The sequence below is a fragment of the Schizosaccharomyces octosporus genome (assembly GCF_000150505.1).
Source record: "Schizosaccharomyces octosporus yFS286 unplaced genomic scaffold supercont6.1, whole genome shotgun sequence".
Lineage (NCBI taxonomy): Eukaryota > Fungi > Ascomycota > Schizosaccharomycetes > Schizosaccharomycetales > Schizosaccharomycetaceae > Schizosaccharomyces > Schizosaccharomyces octosporus.
The window spans coordinates 3,517,782-3,537,612 of record NW_013185619.1 but is presented as its reverse complement, the minus strand read 5'-3'; the positions used below and the strand labels follow the sequence as shown (position 1 = coordinate 3,537,612).

The window sequence follows — 19,831 nt, the reverse complement described above, 5'->3', positions numbered from 1 at the left end:
AAGCTACAGCATCATTGGTCATTCCTTACAAAATAGCAAAGGAAACCGTTCCAAATTCAGACCTTGCAAAAGCTTAGGATGCCAGTATGATGAAGATAAGAGAATGTGATAATCTTCATTTTTACAACAAAACACATTACATCTCCTTCTTTGAAATAAAGAATCAAAATTTTTATGTTACGTTTTGTAAATAGGAAAATAGAAACACTTTGACTAAAGAATCAAGTTAAGGTATGATTCACGTTATGAAAAGAGGAACCTAATAAGAAGAAGGGAACTAGGAAAGGGGATAATTATATATAGCTGATCGATATTCCATAGTAATGATAAGGACTATTACTTTTTCTTTCCTTCCATGAATTTACGTACGAGGGGCTCAACAGGTGGTAGTCGGAAACGAGGTTGGCGTAAATAACTTAAGTAGGCCCTTCTTGGACGTTTGGCGATACCATTCTCTTTCAGTACGGTAATACTTTTTATCTGCGGAGAATATACAGGGAATAAGACTTCCACACCCACACCCATTACATTGTTTCTTAACAAAAAGGAGCTTTTCGGTCCACGATGGCGTACTCGTAATAAGTAGCCAGCAAATCTGTTTATACTTTCTTTCATTGGATATTTGGAGTAGCTTTCCACTAACAAGACAGCTCCAGGTCTGACACGATCTTTTTGCGACCGGTGAAACATTTGAAAGCGCTTTCCGTCTACGTCCATTTTGTTTTGATATCGTTTTTCGTATTCTGAAACCACATCCTTAATTTTGGGTCCTTTCAATGGCTTTGGAAAGACAAATGGTCTCCGCAAAGTATGCAGAAACCGTTTTTGAAATGAGAATAAGCCAATATTCATGCTAACTCTTCCTCGTAAAAGATTCAGACCTTCCATAAAGATTTTTCTTTACTGAATGCAAAAAAATGAGGGTTTTCTAAAAACAACACCGTTCTCTTAGTAACACCTTCAACTTGCTTTAAAGAGACCCATTCCCACTTACTTTGGGAGGAATGCTGCATTGTATTATACCGAGTCATGGTAGATCACGCTAGCACGAATATCAAAGTCAAACAAGTTTCACTATATCCTGACTTCAGAAATCCTAAACATACACCACATGGTACTCGAGTGGGATATTCATAAGATTCTTTGAGGAAACCGAGGAAAGTAGGCATTCAGTATTGTTAGCTGCTTATATTTGCTTTTTTTTATCTTAAATATAAAAAGAAGAGTTCGTTTTCTATCAAATGAATCATCTAATAATCGATAGGAATGAACCGATGGGGTGTAAACAAAGCGGCTGCTGCTCATGGTTATGTCATATTGAGTTTCGAAGAGCTCTTAAAAGTCTTCATTATTAATTAAACGAAATACAAAGACTCTTAGCACTGGAAGAGAATCTATTTCTCTATAAAAAATGCGTTCTCTTTTCATTCCTGTAATCAAAAAGATATGGTAATATAAGCATAACGAGGGAAACTTGTACAGAACGTGCAGGATGAAACGCCAAGTTCTCCTTCCCTCATTCTACTAAATTGGTTCTTTAGATTTTTTATACCCTTTAAATTTTTATTTTCTTTTGTTTTTTGTAATTTTTCAACAGGACTACTAATGAATATGTGTGTTTTATCCTTCGCGATTTTTTGCTAATAATGTAAACAGTACCTGCTCTGCTCCTGGAAAAGTGCTTTTAGCCGGTGGATACATTGTCCTTGATCCTCAGTATAGTGGCCTTGTTGTGGGTTTAGACGCTAAAGGTTATGCGACGACAACCACCTCGTCAAGTCGTCAAGGACTTATTCATGTAAATAGTCCTCAATTTATTGATGCTGAATGGTCATATACGGTCGACTGGCATTCTTCCCCGATCCAAGTTTTCCAACAAAACGATAAGCAAAGTCCTAATCCATTTGTTCAGCTTGCTTTATTCTACGTCCTGAACTACATCTTCCCTTCCGGAAAGCAACCTGAGGATTGGAGAGACCTGAATGTCATCATTCAAGTAGATAACAGCTACTATCATCAACCAGAATTACCAAAAGACTTACATTCGTACCCCAAGTTCAATTTTCTTAATTGCAAACTACATGAAGTAAAAAAAACCGGTCTTGGAAGTTCAGCGGCTATGATTACAAGCTTCATAAGCTCTGTCTTTTTAACATTGAGTCAACTAACTGGCAAGGATTCAGCTCAACCACAATTGACCATACCTACAAAAACGATAATTCACAATCTAAGCCAAATTGCTCACTGTGCTGCTCAAGGTAAAGTTGGTAGCGGGTTTGATGTAGGTGCGGCTGTCTGGGGTAGTTGCATTTATCGTCGATTTGACCCTCAACTTATTCAGCATTTGCTTGTGGATCCCACCTACCAATTGACAGGTGAACATTTTTCTGGTGATCTAAGGCAGGTAGTACAGAAGGAATGGTCTCCTGTAAAGCCTTTTACTTTACCTTCACATTATCGTTTGCTCATGGGCGATGTTGCAGGTGGAAGTGGTACACCAGGAATGGTAAAAAAGGTTCAAAAATGGCAAAAAGAAAACAAAGATTCTGAGAAGCTCTTCAATGATCTGTATAGTCACGTCTCTGCATTACAACATCTGTTCATGTCAGCGACAAAGTCTTCCACCGATTTGCGTAATCATTTTCAATCTATAAGAAAGATTCTTCAATCATTGACTTCTCTAGCAAATGTGGACATTGAGCCTGAAGCTCAGTCTAAGGTCCTTGATAAACTTGAAGCCATTGATGGCGTAGTAGGAACTGGTGTTCCTGGTGCAGGTGGGTTTGACGCTCAGTTTTGCGTCTTACAAAATGACAAACATCAAATCGAAAAAGTTATTGATTTATGGAATTCTTGTGGTGTTACGCCTATGCAAGTAGGCCCTACGGATGCTGGTTTGTCCGTTGTAGATAACTTTCTATGAGTATTAACCTGAACGCATTTTATTAAGCAAAATACTAATGGAAGAGGAATTCTAGTCTCTATTCCTTGCCAAGACTTACGTGTACAGTGTTATTATCATCGATGTCCTTTCTTTGAATGCTTTTAATGAGTTTATTCCATTGAAGAGATCGCAAGCATAGAATACAGCGTCCCAAAACTGGCAAGATATGTTCTTCACCAGTTAAGAAATGGCTTGCTAAACATGTAGTGTGACTCGTCATGTCACAGTCGTCGTACAAACAATAAAGCAATGAATCATCTTCGCAAAGTTCACAGAGGCATATATCACACGTGGATTTACAACTCGCTTTATTCTTTGAAGGAAATTTGATAAGTTCTTCTTCAAAAATTTGATTATAGAAGTCGATAAGATTCCGTTCTTCCATGCTAAATTTCACAGAAGCGTTCCCTTTGCTTATTATGTTCCATCGTTCGAAAGCATGCTGGGAAAAAAAGGTTATCTCGAGAGGCCATCTTTTCCATCCGTTAGAGGAAACAATTTTTTGTAGAGAATTTAGAGAGCTGTTTATGCTCAACGTTCTCTTGATACTTTCTTGATTGTCTTTTGTGTGTCTAGACAAATTGGGATGTTGCCAAATCCACTCAAACTGTAGCGCTGAAGTTTTGTTAGGAAATCCATGTACTAGGCAAAGTACGATCCACGGTCGTCCGTTCCTCGTTTTCCAGGCTCCTCCTTGTAGTTCACCGTTGTGTTGTCGAAGGCGCTAAATCAAAGGTTAGCATGTGATTCGCTTTTTCAACATATACGACATTCACTTTGCATACTCGAATTGGATTAGGTGTTGAACCAATATAGAGAGATCTACTAGAAGCGGTTTTTTTAGACTGAATTAAATAGCAACAATAAAAAGAATGTTCTTGATTTGACATATTTATCGAAATCGCTTGACTCTATTTGCTTTATGATTCAAGCGTTCAAACTTCTTTTGTCATCCTTTATTTAATTTTATCGATAATGTCACAAGCAACGACGATGAATTAAGTTTTAATAGTAAAACAATGATAAAATTTAGATGACTATTGTTTTTTACTTGGGGTATACTTCTTTGTGTATTTTTTTCGATGCCAACACGAAGAAATATCTAGTCGTTAAACTTGTCGTTTCGTTTTTTTGAAGTAAATAGTTGCTTTTCTTCTTGTCTTGAAGGCTCTTTGCGTTGGATAATTACTGTTCACAGTTCAATAATTTTAGTGTAGGGAAGAATATATCATCGACGAAAAATTGTTAGTAAATGAATATTCGTAAAACTTTTTAGATTTTTGAAATTAGTTACTAAAGAATACTCTTATGTGCTTATGAATCGTATAGGGACATTAATTTCAAGAGCAATTCAGAAAAGTAGACGAATGTTGGTCGGTATGAATATGTTTGAGCATAGAACAGCTACAATACTCTGAGTTTTCAAATCAAATAAAATGAAGATAAAATAAAAGATTAATTCAATGCTTTATTTAAATGCATTCATATGAAAAACGTATTTAATGGATGTTATAAAGGTAAAAATCATCTCCGTAGATTTCGTATACATCACAGGAGATTATGAAGCAGACTTGTTCCCACATCTTAGGAAGTAAAAAGAACCGTAGTATTACATTAAATGTTGCCTTTGTAACTACTACTTGGAATACTTACTGAATGTTGAAATTTCCAGACCAATTTTCTTAAAGGAAGTACCATCATCTGGCGGGCCATTTTGCTTGCATACTTTCGAAATCTATCTAGTTCCTCAAATCAAGTATCTCACATAGTAATTGCCATATTCTTTAGCTTTCACACCCGAGTAAATTCGTTTCCAGTAATGTATACCTAATGTCAAAATAAAATAGTTTATAACTTCTACTCCAAATAAGAGGTAAACACTTTTTCCATATATAAAATAGATTAAAAAATAAAATATAAAAAAAAAATCAGAAAGCTTTTTACAAGATTTCAGCTTTTAAAAAAAAGGTATCCGACAGAAATATTTTTGAAATTACTATCGCATTGTTTATTTATACATTGTCATTTCGTAAGCTTATTCATATTTAAGGCACTATTGCGCGTAAAGAGCTGTTTCGGTAACATGTGTTAGCGGACTCGATGCTATTTTCTAATATTTTATTTCGGTATTGCAAGCAGGACAGTCACCGCCTGTAAAGATTTCGATTTAATTCATCCTCTACCAGCATCCTTCCACGGACTAGGAAAAGCCATTGTTCAAAATGCATTTAATGTATTACGTGAATGACGAAGGAAAGCGTGTTTACACGTTAAAGAAGAGGGCACCAAATGGTAAAGCCACTGTCTCTTCCCATCCTGCAAGATTTTCACCCGATGATAAGTATTCTCGCCAGCGTTATACTTTGAAAAAGCGTTTCCATATCCTTCCTCATGAAGTTGGTATGTAAAAGATAACACTCTAGCTGTTACCGAAGGAGCTAACGACACTCGTAAGCTGCCAGATCTTTTTAAAACTTCAAGAGTACAATTGTACAGTTACCGGTAAATAACAGATTTTTTGGTGCTATTGGGTCAGATAAGCAACTACGATTTTTACTGATGGTTACAAACATGGTAGACTTGAATATTTATAAGCAAGGAATGCATTCCTTTGCATTGATACTGTCAATTGAAGACATTGTATAACATATCATGTCCAACAAATTTACAATATAGCTCTCATAAAAAATTTTGCAACAGGGAAGAAAAACTAATTTTTCAATATAGAATAATATGTAAAGTAAAGAACATAGTTTATACTCAAGACATTCTTAGACAAATTATAGTCCGCTCATTTTTGTTGCAGTTTGAGCACCGCTATTACCATTTGTCTTCGTCCATATACCATACCCTTGTCTTTCCGGGCTGTCCAAATCGTATATCAAAGTCCACACAAAGGCTTGATTAGACTCAAGCTGTCTTTCTATCCATAAAGCATCACGATATATGGGTATAAAGGGCTTCGATACTCGACTTAACGTTTGATTCCTTATTGTAGATAATATTTCACAAGTAGAACAATTGCGCCGCTTCATTTCGGCGAGTGGTTGACGCAAAGCTGTGACCACATTAAGCAATGGTTGAATATTCATTTTAGACCACCAGCTATCCCACCAACGCTGAGTAGGTTTAAAATCATAATCAACAGCATGTGTTAATAACTTCTTTGCGGGTTTTTTAGAGTTAAGTTTCGTTTCCTGAAGTTTCAAAGTATCTAAATCCTCAACCAACTTTTCGTGCAGTTTAGGTCGTAATCTAGCCGAGTCACTCTTGTTAACTGGATGATGACTGACATTCGCTGTCATATTTCCGGGTTTAGAGTTTGTTCGCAATAGCTGCTTTTCTTCTTTCAGTTTTGGGTCTGATACGATCGAACTAACGTTTGAATTACCTTGCTTGTATGCCTTCTCAGCAAATTCGGGCGATCGGTGTTCTTTAACCATACGGAAAGCTGCAAGTTTTATGGCGAGCGATTTAGTAGGAAAGGTTTTACCATCAAGGCTCCAATATAGCGACTGAACATTACTTGATTCTCTTAATTTCAATATATCATCAGATGAATACATACTAAGCGATTCAATATATTTGAAACAGCTGACAAGAGTATATGTAAGGAACGGGTTAACAGAATAATGACACTCGAGCATGTTGCTTATAGCACCAACTATATTGCAAAGTATAATGTAATTGTTTTCGTTTGCAACTAAGAATCCAGGTTGTGAAACTGCTTGAAACACGCCTAGCAGTGATTTGCTAGCGCTACTATTAATCTCTTTTATACTAAGAGAAAGTTCACAAAGAGATGCGGATATGATCTCCATCACATCCCAGTGTTCATCTTTCATCGAATGCATTAAGATCGAAAAAGCAATAACAGTAAAATCCGCAAACGAACCATCACGAAAAGGAACTCTCATATTCGTAGGTAAAGTTGCCTGTTGCTGGAATTTCTTATTGAGTATATGGCAAAAATTGCGTTCACTAATTAGTCGTTTTATCAAAAAGGCACATAGCCTTAAATGAGAGACTGTAGACGGGTTTTCGACATACTCGAAGCTCAAATATATTAGAAAAATAAATAGATCAGTAGCACAATCCGTTTCAATGAGATACAAACAAAATTTCTTGTTGAACTGAATTATCAACTTACTTAGTAGTAAAATCATTGGGTAATAATCAATCATGACCAATGATTCCTTTTTTGGAATGTCAGATTGCATTGGGGGATAAAGTAGGCGACTGATCCCATCTATAATGATCCGAAAGTCCGTAATAGAATGCAAGCTTGATAATAGCAATGAAAAATTATTCGTTGGCTTAGTATTATGTGGCTGAACATTAGTCTGAAAACAGGGTAAGCAATCTAATTTGTATTCAGACAAAAGTACAAGCAAAACCGACAGAGAGTTTTCAATTAATGACATGTGCAAGGGAAATTGATTAGATGGGACAAATTCGGGTTTCCAACACAAGGTATTAAAACGCATGGTCGTGTTTAATAAAGAGCATATTAAGCATAATGACAAACGTCTATTTGGATGCGTTGCAATATAAGAGCAACAAAAGCTGGATCTCTTAAAATCAGTATAATAAGTTTCGGAAGAGAGTACCAATAGGAGACGAAGTACTTCAACTGAATTGGCCATAAGACTCGCTTCTTTATTCAAGGGCGATTGACACGCAATACCACTTTCCCAAATACAGTAATTAACTCCTTTCGAATCCTCATTAAAAGGGGGAATGGTGAAGTTTATTAAAAACAAATAGTTTACAATAGTGTCCACGATACTAACTCCTTGAGGGATCTTATTTTCTTGCTGAGACCACATGAATCGGTTAAACCAATGAACACCCGCTGGAGACTCAAACAGAATGGGTAGAAGTCTGGTCAATACTCGCATACAATTTAGGGCATATCTCGTCACAGTATCATTAGCAGTTGCAGAGAATTCTGAAAACTTTTGTAAAGTCATCAACTTCTTAAAAAGTATGTCGATCAGCGTGTGTATATTTTCCGGCGCTTTACTCAAAGCATTCCTTACATCGCTAATGGAAACATGTTCCAGTACTTCTTCCAAGCATTCCGGTAAAGACCAAAAGCTCTCCCATATGTGATCCACCTTTGGAATGTTTGTCTCCTCACTTAGTCGTAGAGAAGCACTTTTTAATTGGAGTAGTGATTGCTGACTACCCATGAGCTACCGGGAATCTTCACGAACAAAAATTCACGGAAACAAATACAAGAGAAGACAAAAGCCTTAAAACAAAAAAATCATAGACCAGCCAAATATCAAACCTAAAAGTGAAGAGAGCCAAAAAAGAGATATAAGTCGAATTCTATTTTCTTCAGACTAAAAGTTCGTACGGTCCGAAAAAAAAAATAGAAACAAAAGCAACCAAGCTTTTCTCTTTTCTCACTTTTTTAAATTGACACCTTCAAATTTGACATTAACGGATGATTATTGCATAGGAAGTGATTATCTGATGAAAATCCTAAAGAGGAAAATCGGCTTGAATCACTGTAAAAAAAGAATTATATATAAAACGAAATCCTGCTTCTATACTGAATGGGGATGCCAGGCTCTTCACTTATGCTCCTTCTCGTTAAAATAATTTTTTAACCTTGGACAACCGTAACCAGAAACTAATCGGTTATTGCTTGATTTTTTTTTCTATTTACTGAATCCAAAGAAATAATATACCTCTTTAAATTTGATTTTAAAAAGTCACTATGACAACTAGACGACTCTCAGTTAGCGGCTGTGGTTAAGATTTTTGGCATACAATGGCTACAAGATTATAGACTGACGTTACAAATCACTTAACGACACTACCAGATGAACTTTAGTGTTTAAATAAATAAAAGTTTATTGAAAAGTAGAAAAATTCTTTTACATTTTCCTCAAAAGCTCGTATTAATTTGCACAAGGTTTGATCTTTGTCCTTAAGTACATCATCAGTGAAGAGCGAACTGTTACCAAATCAAGTAAAGTCCAATGTCGCATGAATAATGCTTAATATATGCGAAGTATAGAACCTCATATTGCCAGTTAATTACTCTTTTACATTTATTTACCCAAATTCAAGAACAATATGTTTATTAGTGCAGTCTGCCGTATTTACGTTGAACTTCACTCGAAATCGGTTTACTATGGTATGGTAAGCACCTTAGTAGCAATACTTGTTGCAAAACCCATACAAAAGAAACGATTGAAACTGAATATAAATTTAGAACGGAATCACATTTCGTCTTCTATTCCTTCTTTTTGTATTGTAGATTGTGAGTTCGTCAGTCTTTTTCCCATGGGTGACTCCCTAATGTACGCCGTTGAGATGAATTTTTGAGCAAGATTCGTCTTTTTTTTTTTAGTTCCGTTTACTAACCAAACATGTAGTTCCTGGGCGTGGATTTTGAGCAGCTTTCAGGATCATAATGAAAGCATTTCAAAGGAAGCATTTGAGAGTTTATTAGCAGAAAGGATTTCTGCATTCCAAAATATTCGACATCCTTTACGGGGAAGCGTGCAACCTTCAAAATCTACTGATGGACAAGACGAGGATTGCATTCTATATTTGTATAATAAGTCATACTCCGTAAAAAAGTCCCAAAAGGATTTAGCAAAGAGACTGTCCGACCTAACAAGCTTCGATGAAGCAGATGTTCTTAATGTAATTCTCTCTCATAGTGAAGAATTTGCGCCTCAGCGTGCCTCATACTCAGACGATGACGTTCTGCTTGTGCAGGAATTTCAAAAAAGGTACTACGCCGAACTTTTTTCGTGTTGGAAGGTATTTGTCTGTTTACTCCGTGCTTGTGCAGATCCAAACCATTTTTGGTACAAAACGTCTAAATATATAGTTGTCACAGCGTTAGACAAATCCAAGTCGCTAAATCCTGGGGAACCATCCGCTTATTCTGTTGATTTAGTTGCCTATCTCAATGAACTTTCAGATCAGGCTGCCCCTATCCAATATAGTATACTAGGCGAAACAACTTTAGCCCATTGGTATTTCTTCTATTTTCATTTGCAGTTGCAATTACTCCGGGTATTGTTTCTTTTGACTTATTCCCTCCTGCCTTGTACATCGGAACTCGCTATTACTTGGTTTTCTTGCATGAAGAAGACAAGATTTTTGCATGACCAAGAGTTTATGCATCTGGACGTGGAAACAGGATTTTCTTTATGTAATAAGCTTACTTATCTCGCTACGGTCATTTCAACAACCATCATTTCTTTAGACAAACAAGTTTTACCGTTTGAAGAGCAAAAGTCTTTCTTCATGACATCCGGAGATTGTATTTTGAAAATACAAGACATAATGGCAAGCTTCCATGACGACCCAATTAGCTCGCCAACAGCTTTAGCTTGGGGTATCGCTCTTCATAATCTTCATAATAGCCCAGAGAATCTGAGCGTTGTTGACAAGGCTGGTGTCATTTTGAAGGCTCTATTTGAAAACCCGCACGCATCTTATCAGAGTTTGGTTGTCTCAGCTGTTAAACTTGATCCTTTTTCTCTTATAAATTCCATTTTGGTTGGACTGCAGAATGATGTGAATTATGATGGTTATTCGGTTATTATGGCTGTTCTGTTTGCGGATGCTATCTCTTATGTTAAATTTTCATCTTCTGTCATCCTATGTGCTACCACTCTTTTTAAGATCCCCCAAATTTTTGAGATGTATTCAGATGTTGAAAGTGTAGCTCATTTGTTCTCTTATGCTCGAGCTAGATTTCCTTTCGAATTGTCCCAGTTTCCGCTTTTGGTTGCTCCCGTTCTTTCTTCTTTAAATCTACAAAAGCCACTTAATACAGATTCTAATATTATAAACACCTTCACTCAAGTCCTTCCGAAGGGGTTTAAATCCTACGAAATTATTCCTGAGCCGAATGTTACTACTAACGTTCTTATTGAGTTGCAAGATTTGTTACCATTGGAACAATCTGGGTTTTTCTTTCCCAATAAGGAAAAAGCCATTCCTAAAGGTACTAGAGGTAGGATTGTGTCCGTAGATACCTTCCCTCCGATTGTCATGTGGGATGTTGTTTATCCACGTTGGCCTTGTATTGGTATTTCTTTAGAACACATTGTGAGAAATAATTTATATCGTGTGCATGATGAATATTTTGCGACATTCTTGCGAACCTTGGTAGATTTATTTAAATCTAACTCTGATCAAATATGCGAACTAACTCAAGCAATTTCTCTTTCATTGGAAGGTGAATATGAGTTTATTGATCTTATTTTTAATGTTTTAGACCACTATCTGTTAACTCCCAGCTTACAGGATACGGAATACCAAATATGTGTTTTATCGTGTGAACTCCTTTGTTTGTTTGTTCATATTGAACCAACTAGCGTATGGGCGTATGCAAGTCGGTCGTTGGAAAAGATCCTGTCTTTGGATAATGTAATTTTTCAACATGAATCGCTGACTGGTATATATGACTTCACTTTAGTTTTCTTTGAGCTTTATGAATTGCTGCTCGACAATTGCATATCAAGATCTGTCGTTGCTGATGACTTTTCCATAAATTTAAAAGGAGGGTTTGTTAGACATACTATTCAATGTCTCTTCGAGATTTTTGCCAATTTCCTCGATTGGAGATACTCTAAGATCATCCAACAATATCAAATTGGCAACCGATTCACAAGTATAGTGACAAAGTTACTTAACGCAATATACGGTATTGAGTACTTTGGCAGCAAGTTCACAAATAAGAGGATTTTACCATTGCAACAGTTGGGAAACTATATAGTGCAAAGATTCTTGGTACAGCAAGATGCTACACGTTATTTGCATCCCTTACTTTCAATACTAGATCGCATTAGTCCTTTATATAACGAAATCTTCTCTTCCACAGATGATGATCTTGCCGAAGCTGCCGAGAAATGGCTTGTTTCGTCTTTAAAAACAATGCAGACTTTAATTGACTTGAGGGGTTACTTAAAGCTGAAGCCATCAGAATTAGAAAGAAACTTGTTTTCTCGTTCACCTCAATTGTTTTACGCTTTACCTCAAATTTACCCTTGCGTGTCTCCAATCCTCAAACTGCTTACTTCTTTAATTCTCGCCCCTTGGCCATCCGAAACGCCTTCCCTTTTGGCGTACATGGTTAATTCTACTGATGTTGTAGGACGCGTTTGCGTACATTTATTGAACAATCCTGTACATTCAAGCAATATCGAAGGGTGTGTTTGGAAGTTTTTGTCTTCAATAATGAAAGGCCAGCAGCAGGGCTTGGCTGTTCTTCTTTTTTCTGGTAAAAAGTTCCCTTTAGAGAACATGAAAAGCTTAAGGCACAATGAGCAAACCCAAATAACATCAAGGAGCCTCATTAATCTGGCTGAAAAAAGATTGGATAACTTTTTTATTAACGATCTTTCTTCACAAGTACCTATTATCGAGTTTATATTTTTATCGAGGAATTTTTGGTCAGCTTCTTATGGGACGGCCCAACAAGAAACAGATTTCTGGAAAAAGGTTGTTGACGCAATTAAGCTCCCAATAACAGTTCCAAGTTCAGCATTATCGGAAACATCCAGAGCGGATCTTTTTGTTTTAGCTGCGCACGCGGTAAGGATTGCAGCTATTCAATTGCATATCTCAAAATTCAATAAAAGTGTTAGCGCGAAAAAGCTTGTTATCGATCCGTTAAAAGATTTTATCAATGACCTCGTGCGAACAGCATATACAATAACGACTTATGACCCATCAGTCTTCGAAACATTAAATCAAAACTTTGAAGAGTACCAAAACGAATTTAATTCAATGTCTTTAAAATCTACAGGAGTTACAGCCCCTCTTTACGGAAGAAATTATTTTTATAATGTACATCTTGCTAAAGCAATGTTGTCTGTTTACGGCAACATTGAGCCTTTGATTGGTAGTATAGAGAGCGTTAATATTGCTCTTTCTACATTAGATGCACAAACTGCACTACTTCGGTCATGGGGTATATTCTTGGCCGCATTTGTTGATTTCGTTAAAGAGGATAATACATTATCTTTCCTGGATTTCGATGTTATGAACTGGATCCTGGAGTCCCTTGAAAATGATACTGTTGACTCATTCATTATTAGAGATTTATCTATAGAGAGAGCAGCTTTGGTTTTTCATATATCACAAAATGCGATTTTAGCACCGTACAGTGACCATTTGAGAGAACGCTTAGAAACTTTGATGTTGCTGACGTGGCGGGCATTAAGCACGGATAAATTCTCGTTGTTTGAAAGTAACAATGGGTTTCAAATGAACTATTACCGACCTTTATTTCAAGTTCTGTACAACGGTTTAAATAAGCTCCTCTCTGTTCCCAATGTGAGTGTGAATCTTGAGGTGGGTGTTGTTTCTGGAATCCTTTCGATGTGTCATCGTAAACTGTCCCAATTATTTCAGTATGCGATTACGGAGCCAACGCCGGATGTGCATAGTGATATTGTATTATTGAATGCTATTCAAAGCGTAATAGTGAACTCAACTTTAATGAAGGGGCTGCAGTCTCTTTATATCAGTTTCATTATGGACTATTCATCGATCGAAAATTGTCTCCGTCTGTTTTCTTGGTCCCATGCGTTATTGATAGACGGCCAGCCATATTTTGCAGACGCCGCAATGTCATTTTTGGTCACTTGCTCTTCTATACCAGCTGGCGCAGAGCAGGTAGCGTTTCATGGTGTATTCCTTGCAGTTGCGGAAAGCCCATTGAGTAGTTCATTGAAAACAGGAGGGCTTGGTGCTGATGTCTCGTCTGTTCAATACAAGTTATGGATTCGGGGAATACTTCCTTTGCTGTTTAATATTGTTAAGTATCTTGGTAACCGTATCATGAACGATGTCAGAGAGTTGATACTTTTGGTTTTACCTCAAATACAGTTTTCATTCTTGAATTGGTCTCAACCACCTTCTTCAGTTTCATTGGCGTCTATAGATGAGTCTTTTATGCTGGTCTTATTAATGGACCTTCTACAGTATTTTAATCCAGCGTTACTACAAGAAATACGAGTGTCAGAACTGAAGGCGGAAATGCTGAATGGTATTGATTACCTTATATCTCACCCTAATTTCCTTTCTAGTTTGGCAGAACCTGCCACCTTGTATGAGCAAGAATACGCCATTGAGGTTATCGGAATACCAAAAGAGGAAACTGAGGCTTCGAAAGAGACCAAAACACAATTCGCTAAACTAATCCGTATGCAGCTGGATAAATTACGAGCTCAACTTGAATCTTCGTAAATGAATATGATTTATACGGATCCGTTTCGTACAGATTTAGGTTCTTTGCCATCGTTACAGAAGGCGATAGAGAAAAAGTTATTTAAGGGAATAAATGGTATCATGGATTAATTGACTAATGATTACATCTGCGTGGTGTATTAAAAGACCGAGGCGCTATTACTATTCTTGCTTCAGTACAGTAAAACATATAGTAAGGTATATATATATATATATATATATATATATATATATATATATACATAAATACTGCTCAGCGTCTGAGTATCAATTTTAGATAAATGAGATACGAAGGGTGACTGACCATAGTAAGTACATTTTCGTAAGTTTTTCTGTCTTGTAGAAGGCGTTTACCAGTTATTACTGCCTTAGTAAGTTGTCCTAAATTTTATGTAGTTCCTAATATGGCTTCTTTTTATTTTATTGTATTTATTTTTAATTCTTTTTCAATTGGATTTTCATAATTATTTCACTCTCATGGGTTATTTTTTTCCCGCGTTCCCAGACACTGACGGATGACAAAGCATGATACGAGCGCAGAACTAATTAGAAGTCTTGAAGTATTCAACAACCTTTGCATGGGACTACTTTTAGTTTTTTAAATTAGAATTTAACTAAAACAAAACACAATTACAGAGATGTTAAAAGAAAGCATCACGAACGCCAACAAAAAAACCAAAAATCCAGAATTTATTGATGCATCTTGTTTGAATTCACCAATCTTAAGTCCAGGGAAGGAACTTGAAACCGATACAAAAAAAATTGAAGTAGCTGAAAAGCTGCCGAATGTACGATGCATAGTTCGTGCTAGAATTCCGACTACGACAGGAGCGGAGATTTTCTTAAATTTATATAAAAATGATCAAGACAATAAAGAGCATTTAGCAATTGTATTTGGAAAACAAATTCGATCAGAAAGCCTTGATGCTGTTCAAGAAGGAGAGACAGAGATGGACCGCATGATTCGTGGTGCCTATGTGGGAACGTTATACCCAGGAAGGAAGAGTTCATACGTTGATGCAAATGCTTTAGTAGCAAGTGAAGAAAAGAAAGAGGAAGTCAGGAAGAAAAATTTTACACCGCTAGTCCGAATTCATTCTGAGTGTTATACAGGTGAAACGGCATGGTCGGCTCGCTGCGATTGTGGAGAACAACTAGACGAGGCAGCTCGTCTTATTAGTGAAGAAGGTGATGGCGTTATTATTTATCTGAGACAAGAGGGTCGAGGAATCGGATTGTCTGAAAAGTTGAAAGCATATAATTTACAAGATCTTGGCAATGATACTGTCCAAGCTAACCTCCTTCTGCAACATCCTGCTGATGGCCGTTCTTATGCAATTGCAAGTGCAATGCTTTTGGATCTTGGCCAAAGAAACATTCGCCTATTGACAAACAACCCTGAGAAGGTCAGCAGCATTGAAGGACCCAACAAAGAAATTCAGGTGGTTGAAAGATTGTCAATGATTCCAAAATTTTGGCGAGGTGATGAAGGAGGTTTCGACAGCCCTGAAGTTGGTGCCTACCTTCGAACCAAAATCGAAAAAATGGGACATTTATTAAATGCCCCCGATTCATTTTGATGTTCTCCGTTTAATTTTACTTTTTTATTTATCTTCTCCATTATTTTTGCTCATAGCTCTTCTCCCTTTTTGAAACTAATTGCATTTCCGCTCCTGGTTACCCACTCACCCTTATCATCACAGTTTCTTTTCCTTTTATATGCGAGAATAATGTCCTATGGTTACTAGTTTTATAATTGGAACATTTAGTGTTATAATTTTTCCATAAGCTCGCTTTTATTTTTAGAATAAAACAAGAAGGGTTGCGATTTACAGAGATGAAACTGGTCATTGTAGCGCTCCTTAAGTAAGAACGAATAAACTGAAATAGTTGCGAATTTGAACCATAGCACTTCACCTGTGAAGTACGCTTGACTATATGATTTATATGAAGTAGTCCAATAGTAAAATAGTACTAAATCGTACTTCATCATTTATCTCTTTATATACTTTTAGCTTGAGAACCGGATGTCTTTTTATCTCAAGTGGTAAATTTCTCTTATAAACATTCATTCATTCAGACTACAAAACCACTGCCATAAACGTTCTTTAATGATTGATACTTGCAATGAACATTTATTACGAAGATTTTTTTAATTGGAATTCCTATGAACGTCTCAAAATATGCAACCTTGAAAACCGGTCTTCTAAATTTCGCGTTCAAGGTGAAATTGTGAATATTGTAAGAATGGATTATAAGCAGCGAAGCCTTCAATATCATTTTAAAATCATGGATGAAACAGGTGTCTTAAAACTAAAATACAATATAAAACTGTCTTCTCCTTGCTTTAAAACTCTACAACACTTACAGTTGGGAAATTGCGTCCAGTTATATAGCAATGTTGCGACGCGCCGAGCATCTTTGAACGAATGGTGGCTTACTTTGTCTGCCGAAGATGCTGAAAGCAAGATTGAAATTCTTTCACAAGATAGCTTGAGAAACGATTTCCTCCTTCTGAACCTTTCGAACCTGTCTCCTCTTCGTTTATTGAAAGATATGCAAACATCTACGGCAGTTCATACTCTTGTTACTATTCAATGGGTTCATGATATTGAGAACTATCAATGTGGAGCAGGTAATAAACGCTCTAAAAGGGTGATTGAGGTATCCGATGGCTTTTATTCTGCAGTTTTAGTTCTACACCACGAGCCACTTGTATTTGCAAGTGAGAAATGGAATGCTCGGACAGGTAAATTAACACCTTATTTAAGGAAAGTTACTAATATTTAGTTCTGTATATTACAAATATGAATGTCCATGCCGATACGCATGGTCTCCCCGAATTAAACATTGAAGATGCTGAAGTCCAGGTTCGTTACCTGAATTATAACCACAAGAAGATAGAAAAGTTTTTTAAAGTTATCAACAATAATTTAAGAGTTTTGTTGGATGGTTCGAGCAAACAATGGACTTTAAAAGCACTTGAAGAGCAAACTGTCTCCTCGGGACTTCAAGTCATTGGGGTTGTAAATGTTTTATTGGTGAAAAGTAAAATAAAAAAACTGTTAAATTCAAATAATCTTTTTATAGAAGATGATTCGGGAGCTTTAAAGTTTAACAATTTTATTGAAACCATTATCGATGAAAGTGGTTGCTTAGAGCATCCCAAATTTCATTCAAATCTTTTGGAATTCCTACTAGGTTACTCTCCAGAAGAAGTCAGTATGATGGATGAGCCTGAGATTTGCCAGTTAGAGGAAGTATTCTTATATCGTCGCTTCAAACTTATAGCTCGAGCCTACGGTAACATGGTCGAATTCTTTGAATCTAAAAGCTTTCAAACAAAATATGATGATGAGGGTCACTTTATAAATTGGACTACTTGACTTTGTCCTTCATGTCGTTTTATTTATATCACTAAGATTTCAACTAGTATGAATATTTATAAATAAAATAGCCTAATAAAATTCAAAAGATAAAATAAATTCAAAAAATTCTTCGTTTAGTTTATCAGTTATGGAAAATCCTGTTTAGAATAATACCATTTTTTCTGCTTTTTTGATACACTCACTTTCTATTCCAGTTTATGTGGAATCACCGAGAAAGCCAGAATATGGCGGACAAACAAGATTTACGGAAACAATGCGGACAGTTATATCATGAAATTGAAGAAAAAGGATGGAAAGTAGTCAAACAAGGTGCAGAAGCCATAACAATCATAACTGAATTTTACCCTAATGAACCATGCATACTAAAGTGTCGTCCTGAGAAAAGATGGAGACATCCAGTACTTGACCAAAAGCTTACAAGAAAAAGGTGTTTAGTAGAAGCTAGACTTTTGGCTAAATGCCATGCCGTAGGTGTGAATTGTCCTTTACTTTATTTTCTTGAGCCTAATCGTGGCCAGATTTTCATGGAATACATTGGGGGCCCTTCTGTTCGAGATTACATTAAAGAGTTTGTTTCGGAAGAAGAATACGAAACATCTTTAGCACCGCTGATGAAGATTATTGGATCTGAAGTTGCGAAGATGCATATGAATGACATTGTCCATGGTGATCTTACCACCAGCAACATGATGTTTCGTTCCGTTGAAACTCTTGAACCTGTATTTATCGATTTTGGACTAGGAAGTGTTTCAGAATCCGAGGAAGACAAGGCGGTCGACCTATATGTTTTGGAGCGTGCTATAGCTAGCACTCTTCCGGACAGCGCTGCTCTTGTAAGTAACGATTTGAATTCAATATTGATTGCTAATGTTTTTAGTTTCATTATGTATTGGAAGCATATGCCAATACCTGGAAGCAATGCAAACCTACCCTTCGACGTTACGAAGAAGTTCGCCAGCGCGGTCGTAAGCGCACTATGGTAGGATAAAAAGAATATTTTATGTATATTTAATACAAAAAGTTTGTCAAAAATATCTTAAGTCTATTATATTAGAAAGTCCTGAGAATCAAAAATAACCTGAATATAACCTAAAACAATATCATCTTATGAAGGAGTTGACACAGCAAGACTACACTGGTTATATCACAAACACTTTCCAAAAACTTTACGTTCTTCTAATCATTAGCTGACAAAAAGAGAGAAATTAATTAACTACCTTTAATATTACAGAATTCACGTCTGTAACCGACGGTAGCCAGCATTTGTTAAATTGCCGGGAAAAAAGCATACATAGTAAAATCACAGTCATGGGTATCAAGTTCTTTTTATTAGTAAGTCGTCAAGGAAAGGTTCGTTTGGCAAAATGGTTTTATGCTTTACCAACGAAGGAGAGGTCAAAAATCGTCCGTGATGTTTCGTCTTTAGTAATCGTTCGCAAGCCTAAGATGTGCAATTTCGTAGAGTATAAGGGTGAGAGACATTTCATGCACTTCAATAGAATCCAATTGAGCTAATTAGTGTTATACAGGAGAAAAAATCGTTTATAGACGATATGCATCTTTATTTTTTATTTGCGGAATCGATCAGGATGACAATGAATTGATCATTTTAGAAGTTATACATAAATTTGTTGAGATTCTTGATAAATACTTTGGCAACGTATGTCCAACATGTTTCTATGATCAATTATTTCTTATGCTAACATTCATTCATTAGGTTTGCGAGTTGGATCTAATTTTTAATTTTGAAAAGGCTTATTATGTCTTAGAAGAGCTGTTACTAGCTGGTGAACTTCAGGAATCTAGCAAAACCAACGTTTTATCTGCTGTATTAGCCGGTGACGCTGAATCAGAGGTGGACGCACAGCAGGATACCATACAAAAACTTGTTGGAAATGTTAAAAAGTTTTAATGAAGGAAAAGACTTTTAATAACCTATCAGGTTTTGAAATAAGTCCCGTAATTACTCGTATCTTCTTTCGCTACGATTGCCATATACGTATCCCAGGTTCGAGTATGTCAATGATTTGTTTATTAGTTCTTCTATTATTACTTTTTTATTTTTAAAGTTTCAGGAATATGAATTCCTAAAACATGGCTGTATGTCTTCCTCATCACATATACGAAGATTTGACTTTTATATACCCTTTATTTTATTTTTAATGCTGAAACACATTCAACCCTTCCTTTGATGAGTTGCATACACACACTTTCAAATAGAACAAATATACACTATTAATTATTTTATTTCATAACTAAA

The 19,831-nt window shown here is 36.2% G+C and overlaps 10 protein-coding genes across 10 annotated transcripts; 7 read left to right on the top strand and 3 right to left on the bottom strand.

Moving 5' to 3' along the window:
* Nucleotides 1–152: 152 nt before the first annotated feature.
* On the bottom strand, nt 153–1,011 carry SOCG_02406 (ribosomal protein subunit L19). The gene has a single exon (XM_013160899.1). It carries the CDS (start codon nt 886–888, stop codon nt 337–339), a length of 552 nt encoding a protein of 183 aa, XP_013016353.1. The 5' UTR covers nt 889–1,011; the 3' UTR covers nt 153–336.
* SOCG_02405 (phosphomevalonate kinase) lies at nt 419–3,818 on the top strand. The gene is made up of 2 exons (XM_013160898.1): nt 419–1,613; nt 1,657–3,818. Exons 1-2 carry the CDS (start codon nt 1,606–1,608, stop codon nt 2,921–2,923), a joined length of 1,275 nt encoding a protein of 424 aa, XP_013016352.1. The 5' UTR covers nt 419–1,605; the 3' UTR covers nt 2,924–3,818.
* Nucleotides 1,688–4,441, bottom strand: SOCG_02404 (structure-specific endonuclease catalytic subunit). The gene is made up of 2 exons (XM_013160897.1): nt 3,730–4,441; nt 1,688–3,668 (listed from the first exon to the last, which is right to left on the bottom strand). The coding sequence occupies exons 1-2, from the start codon at nt 3,832–3,834 to the stop codon at nt 2,982–2,984; spliced, it is 792 nt and encodes a 263-aa protein (XP_013016351.1). The 5' UTR covers nt 3,835–4,441; the 3' UTR covers nt 1,688–2,981.
* A 725-nt stretch (nt 4,442–5,166) lies between these two features.
* Nucleotides 5,167–5,416, top strand: SOCG_02403 (small nucleolar ribonucleoprotein Nop10; the record flags this gene model as incomplete). The annotated part of the gene is made up of 2 exons (XM_013160896.1): nt 5,167–5,344; nt 5,400–5,416. The coding sequence occupies 2 exons, from the start codon at nt 5,167–5,169 to the stop codon at nt 5,414–5,416; spliced, it is 195 nt and encodes a 64-aa protein (XP_013016350.1).
* A 308-nt stretch (nt 5,417–5,724) lies between these two features.
* SOCG_02402 (dymeclin 1) lies at nt 5,725–8,139 on the bottom strand (the record flags this gene model as incomplete). Its single annotated transcript, XM_013160895.1, has 2 exons — nt 5,725–6,925; nt 6,995–8,139. 2 exons carry the CDS (start codon nt 8,137–8,139, stop codon nt 5,725–5,727), a joined length of 2,346 nt encoding a protein of 781 aa, XP_013016349.1.
* A 988-nt stretch (nt 8,140–9,127) lies between these two features.
* On the top strand, nt 9,128–14,339 carry SOCG_02401 (nucleoporin Nup184). The gene is made up of 2 exons (XM_013160894.1): nt 9,128–9,264; nt 9,340–14,339. Exons 1-2 carry the CDS (start codon nt 9,248–9,250, stop codon nt 14,180–14,182), a joined length of 4,860 nt encoding a protein of 1,619 aa, XP_013016348.1. The 5' UTR covers nt 9,128–9,247; the 3' UTR covers nt 14,183–14,339.
* Nucleotides 14,340–14,779: 440 nt separating this feature from the next.
* On the top strand, nt 14,780–15,762 carry SOCG_02400 (GTP cyclohydrolase; the record flags this gene model as incomplete). Its single annotated transcript, XM_013160893.1, has 1 exon — nt 14,780–15,762. Exon 1 carries the CDS (start codon nt 14,821–14,823, stop codon nt 15,760–15,762), a length of 942 nt encoding a protein of 313 aa, XP_013016347.1. The 5' UTR covers nt 14,780–14,820.
* A 240-nt stretch (nt 15,763–16,002) lies between these two features.
* SOCG_02399 (uncharacterized protein) lies at nt 16,003–17,738 on the top strand. The gene is made up of 2 exons (XM_013160892.1): nt 16,003–16,931; nt 16,973–17,738. The coding sequence occupies exons 1-2, from the start codon at nt 16,310–16,312 to the stop codon at nt 17,566–17,568; spliced, it is 1,218 nt and encodes a 405-aa protein (XP_013016346.1). The 5' UTR covers nt 16,003–16,309; the 3' UTR covers nt 17,569–17,738.
* On the top strand, nt 17,701–18,734 carry SOCG_02398 (BUD32 protein kinase). The gene is made up of 2 exons (XM_013160891.1): nt 17,701–18,404; nt 18,449–18,734. Exons 1-2 carry the CDS (start codon nt 17,769–17,771, stop codon nt 18,557–18,559), a joined length of 747 nt encoding a protein of 248 aa, XP_013016345.1. The 5' UTR covers nt 17,701–17,768; the 3' UTR covers nt 18,560–18,734.
* On the top strand, nt 18,686–19,826 carry SOCG_02397 (AP-1 adaptor complex sigma subunit Aps1). Its single transcript, XM_013160890.1, has 3 exons — nt 18,686–19,042; nt 19,101–19,231; nt 19,289–19,826. The coding sequence occupies exons 1-3, from the start codon at nt 18,880–18,882 to the stop codon at nt 19,481–19,483; spliced, it is 489 nt and encodes a 162-aa protein (XP_013016344.1). The 5' UTR covers nt 18,686–18,879; the 3' UTR covers nt 19,484–19,826.
* Nucleotides 19,827–19,831: the final 5 nt, after the last annotated feature.

What these genes read in the sequence shown, in the direction of transcription:
- SOCG_02404 (XM_013160897.1), bottom strand. Translation starts at nt 3,834, where the DNA reads ATGTCAAATCAAGAACATTCTTTTTATTGTTGCTATTTAATTCAGTCT. An exon ending in CAACACCTAATCCAATTCGA is followed by an intron (nt 3,669 to 3,729) that starts GTATGCAAAGTG and finishes CCTTTGATTTAG; the next exon opens with CGCCTTCGACAACACAACGG.
- SOCG_02399 (XM_013160892.1), top strand. Translation starts at nt 16,310, where the DNA reads ATGAACATTTATTACGAAGATTTTTTTAATTGGAATTCCTATGAACGT. An exon ending in GAAATGGAATGCTCGGACAG is followed by an intron (nt 16,932 to 16,972) that starts GTAAATTAACAC and finishes ACTAATATTTAG; the next exon opens with TTCTGTATATTACAAATATG.
- SOCG_02406 (XM_013160899.1), bottom strand. Translation starts at nt 888, where the DNA reads ATGGAAGGTCTGAATCTTTTACGAGGAAGAGTTAGCATGAATATTGGC.
- SOCG_02397 (XM_013160890.1), top strand. Translation starts at nt 18,880, where the DNA reads ATGGGTATCAAGTTCTTTTTATTAGTAAGTCGTCAAGGAAAGGTTCGT. An exon ending in CAATTTCGTAGAGTATAAGG is followed by an intron (nt 19,043 to 19,100) that starts GTGAGAGACATT and finishes AGTGTTATACAG; the next exon opens with GAGAAAAAATCGTTTATAGA. An exon ending in TTGATAAATACTTTGGCAAC is followed by an intron (nt 19,232 to 19,288) that starts GTATGTCCAACA and finishes TTCATTCATTAG; the next exon opens with GTTTGCGAGTTGGATCTAAT.
- SOCG_02398 (XM_013160891.1), top strand. Translation starts at nt 17,769, where the DNA reads ATGTGGAATCACCGAGAAAGCCAGAATATGGCGGACAAACAAGATTTA. An exon ending in TTCCGGACAGCGCTGCTCTT is followed by an intron (nt 18,405 to 18,448) that starts GTAAGTAACGAT and finishes TAATGTTTTTAG; the next exon opens with TTTCATTATGTATTGGAAGC.